This window comes from Austrofundulus limnaeus, unplaced genomic scaffold (assembly GCF_001266775.1).
Source record: "Austrofundulus limnaeus strain Quisiro unplaced genomic scaffold, Austrofundulus_limnaeus-1.0 Scaffold41, whole genome shotgun sequence".
NCBI classification, from domain to species: domain Eukaryota; kingdom Metazoa; phylum Chordata; class Actinopteri; order Cyprinodontiformes; family Rivulidae; genus Austrofundulus; species Austrofundulus limnaeus.
The window spans coordinates 2,554,447-2,558,708 of record NW_013952443.1 but is presented as its reverse complement, the minus strand read 5'-3'; the positions used below and the strand labels follow the sequence as shown (position 1 = coordinate 2,558,708).

General features: G+C 36.5%; 1 protein-coding gene across 1 annotated transcript in view; it reads right to left on the bottom strand.

Annotated features, from left to right (window-relative positions):
- Positions 1 to 4,262, bottom strand: part of anos1b (anosmin 1b) — a gene marked incomplete at its 5' end in the record, with an annotated part of 41,766 nt that overhangs the window by 8,471 nt on the left and 29,033 nt on the right. Inside the window, 2 exon segments of the mRNA XM_014007382.1 lie at positions 1,839 to 1,936; positions 2,063 to 2,260. Coding sequence (XP_013862836.1) covers positions 1,839 to 1,936; positions 2,063 to 2,260 — 296 coding nt within the window.

Genomic DNA, 4,262 nt, shown 5'->3' with positions numbered 1-4,262 from the left:
GTATGTAAGTAAGTGTTTAAGTAAGTAAGAAAGTAAGTAAGTAAGTAAGTAAGTAAGTAAGTAAGTAAGTAAGTAAGTATGTCAGTAAGTGTGTAAGTAAGTAAGTAAGTGTGTAAGTAAGTAAGTGTGTAAGTAAGTAAGTGTGTAAGTAAGTAAGTGTGTAAGTAAGTAAGTATGTAAGTAAGTGTGTAAGTAAGTGTGTAAGTAAGTAAGTGTGTAAGTGTGTAAGTAAGTAAGTGTGTAAGTAAGTAAGTGTGTAAGTAAGTAAGTGAGTAAGTGTGTAAGTAAGTAAGTGTGTAAGTAAGTGTGTAAGTAAGTGAGTATGTAAGTAAGTGTGTAAGTAAGTAAGTGTGTAAGTAAGTAATGTTTATTTATAAAACATTTCATTTACAAAATGACAAAGTGCTTCACAACAAAAGCAATAAAAAAAATGTAAACTTACATGCATAAAAAGCACAAGTAAAACTGGGAAGAATACACGTCAAAAAAGCCTGTTTATAAAACAAAATCTTCCGATTTTTTTTAAAGCATCAATAGGATCAAGGTTGCGTTCCAAAGTCAGGGTGCAACTGCTTGGAAAAACCGATCCCCATGAAATTTAAAAAGGGTGCGGGGTATACACCAACCTCTGACCTGATGACCTCAACCTCCGAGATGGTGTGTGGAGTTGTTTTAAATCTGAGATATAAGAGGAGCTTGCTCATGTAGGGCTTTAAAGTTGAAGCTAGAATTTTAAAATTAATTCTAAAATGAACTGGGATGTAAGTTATCAATCTCGCAGCTGAATTCTGGACAACCCGAAGATGATCCGGCTCCTTCTTGTTTAAACATGGTTAAACACAAGCTGTTACAAACATCCAAACAAGAAAAAATAAATGCAACAATGATCATCTCAAGTCCAGCTTTTGAAAAGAAACTTTTCAATTTTGAGATGTTCCTAAAGGCCCTGTTACACAATGACGTTTTAGAAAACTTGTGCCAACTTATGAAATTTTTAAAGACTTCTACGTTGAAGATGGAGCTGAAAAAAATCCATGCTGTAATTCTAACAAATTGATCAAATACACAACTTTTATTAGCAATTTAGACATAAAAAATGTTTCCTAAGTTGGCATAAGTTGTCTAGTGTGACAAGGCCTTATGGTGGAAGTGTCAGTTTCAAGTCAATTGCTTTGAGTCTTGTTTCAAAGACGTCGTAGAATCAATAATGACACCCAAGTTTCTGAGGATGGACTGGACAGATAAACCCAAGACACCAATAAACTGTTTAATTTAAAGAACCATATTTTCTAGCACAATGATCACAGTTTCAGTCTTATTTGATTTAAATTGCAAGTAATTGTCACTTAATCATTGTTTAATGCTAACTAAACAAGGACTTTAAATTATAAAACTGACTTTCTTTGAATGAGCAGTAGAGCTCAATATCATCAACATGGAGCTAATGTTGCACATTTCTAAATTGTTAAACTACCTGCCAAGGGGGAGAATATGGTGAAAAAAATATAATGGGTCCCAAAACAGAACCCTGGGGTACTCCACAAGTCAGCATAGTAGAGTCTGAGCATAGAACACTGCTGAATAAACAAATTAAATAAAAGTTGGTATGGTGAAGCATTGTTTGGCATAGAAAAAGATAGACTTCCCCTCAAAAAGAGGTCAAAGTAAATTGTAATAGCACATCAAGTCAAGAAATGTCTTTGTAAAAATTAAAGATTTTTTAAAAATAAATGCATGCAGATACAGAAAGTTCTTCTACGCAAAGATCTGACAGTTATAATAAAAGTGATGCTAACTGTGACACAGACATGCTTTATGCAAAGACAAAACAAGTATACCTGCACCACGGCTGTTGCTCTCTCTGTGCTCGTAATATTGGTGCTGCAGGTAAACGGACGCCACTGTAGAACGTACGGACCTCTGTGTTTCTGTCTGGCTGTAAAAAACAAAACAGTAAACAAGAGGGATCAAACAAGACTGTCTGGTGTTAACAACCAGCATGTGTGGTATTTGCAGCTTCCATAGTTTGAACAAGCTGTTCAGTGTCGAAACAGCGACTCACCATGATAAGGCCACTTCCAGAACACTTTCACCTGCAGCTGGTTGTCGTGGTAGTGAGGGGCAGCGACCTCCAGCCGCAGGGTCTCAGAGGTGACGGGATTCAGGGGAGACTCAGGCTGAGTTGGTGAGGAGGAGGAAGCGAGGTCAGGGGAGGAAGGTTCGGACAAGGATGAGGGGAGCTCATTGGAGAAGTCCTCGTCTTTGGTAGTCAAGTCATACCGAGAAGAGAAAAGAGGAGAAAGGGAAATATAATTTTTTTAAAGAATAAAACAATGTTTTTATTCTTTTCAAATAAAGTAACTGCAGTAACCCTACTTTTGTAATAATTTATTATTTTTTAAGCTTTTTCTAATTCAATTTGAATCTTATTTGTCTTTAATTTGTCATGAGTGGATTCAGTATCATGTAGCATCAAAGCCTCGTAAAACAAAAAGACTGGAGTTTCTAATATGTGTCTATGTTTAGATGATATAAAACAAATCAGCTGTAAACATCTGAAACATTTTTTGGAATGCGCTAGACCTGATAACTGATCAAATAAGAAAATTATCTAAACTTAGTATAAATAAATAAATAGATTTGTGTTTGGCAGATTATTTCTTTGTTGTGACGATGCTTCTTGGCAATAAATCTGTTGGAAAGCCTGTTAATTTCCCTTTTAAATGGTGCCACATTTGTAAGGAACATGCATCTGAGGGATGAGCAGTAAAGCTGAGTATGTGGGTTAAACACATGAAAATTTTGCCAAATCTTTGCCAAACAGCTGTTGCTATTGACCTTTGTTTTGAGCTTCTGGTACCCCTAGGTGCTGCCAATCAGGCACTTCGTATAAGATAAGAAGCTTTATTACAACAAATAAATAATCTACCAAACACAAATATCCAAACTTTTGTGTTAAGTGTACATAAAACTCAATTAAAATTACATTTTCTGCAAACCTTTTTCTTCCCAAAGGAAAAAAAAGGTAAACCTGAAAATCTTTTACTGAAACTAAACAAACCCCGAGAATAATCTGAATAAATCTGAATTAGCGACCAGACAGTCTTGACCAACAGAAAAGTAATTTCCAGTTAAAACATTTAATAACCCTTCACTGGTTTGAAAATATGCTGTAACTTGCGCTGAAGCAGATGGAATTCAAATATAACATCCGAGAAACATAAATTGGTCTTTGGAGTACATCTGTTTGCAAGCCTTCCTGTTTTTTTTTTTTTTTTTTTTTGTTAATCCAGAAACATGGGTTGGCTTTAAATGGTCTAACTGACCCCTGTTAACACTGGCTGACAGGCTGATGCATGGACTCTGTCAAATATTAATACACCTGAATTATAAATGCTGGTGTGCTCCATATGAAGTTGTTGGTTTGTGGTTTGGTAATTAAGCTGCAGCTGGCTATAATCCTCTGCTGGGCTGACCTACAGGTCACCTATAAATACCTCTGCTGCTTGGACGATCATTAACAGACATTCTCTCTACTGTACTCCATGTTTCTGCGTTTCAGCGGCGCAGCTGCAAAAATATGCTGACGGTCAGCAAAATGCAAAAACATGAGAGAGAGAGAGAGAGAAAAAAGGTCCGAGCTAGAAAGAAAATAGTTCACTTGATCATTCCCAGCTCTGCTAACAAGTAAGAACTGGAGCCTGTGCTATAAGAACAGACTTGATGGATGCCATGACAAGAAAATGGAATTCATTTTTGGGTAAGAACGTTTGTTGACTGTGCTCTGAGGCTGTTTCTACACACAAACACACAGGATGTGTAAGAATAATGTGTGGACAATTTGGTCCAAACATTTTCCACAGTTGCTGTCTTTACATGGAGACATGCGCATGCAGGAAAGCAGGAGATGTTCTGTTTGAGATGTGCTCACACAGCTGAAAAAAAACCAGCGAGGGAGAGCTTGTAAATTAAGTTAATGAAGGAGAATAAACTGACTGCAAACCAGTTTGATTTATTCCTTCAACGCCAAAACTAGAATATTAGCACAAAGCAAAAACACGGAGGGCTCAAAAACACGCCCCCTAAAACCCCAAAGATGCTGGGTGAGAGGCACCTCACCAACATGTACACCACAATACTAAGGTTTTATTTAACTTACACAAATTCAATTATCCCCCACCCAGTAAAAAAACTGCAGTTTTTCAGAAAGTGCTTTCTTTGCTGTTAAAAAAATTATCTTGAGGCAAAATGATTTGAAAAAA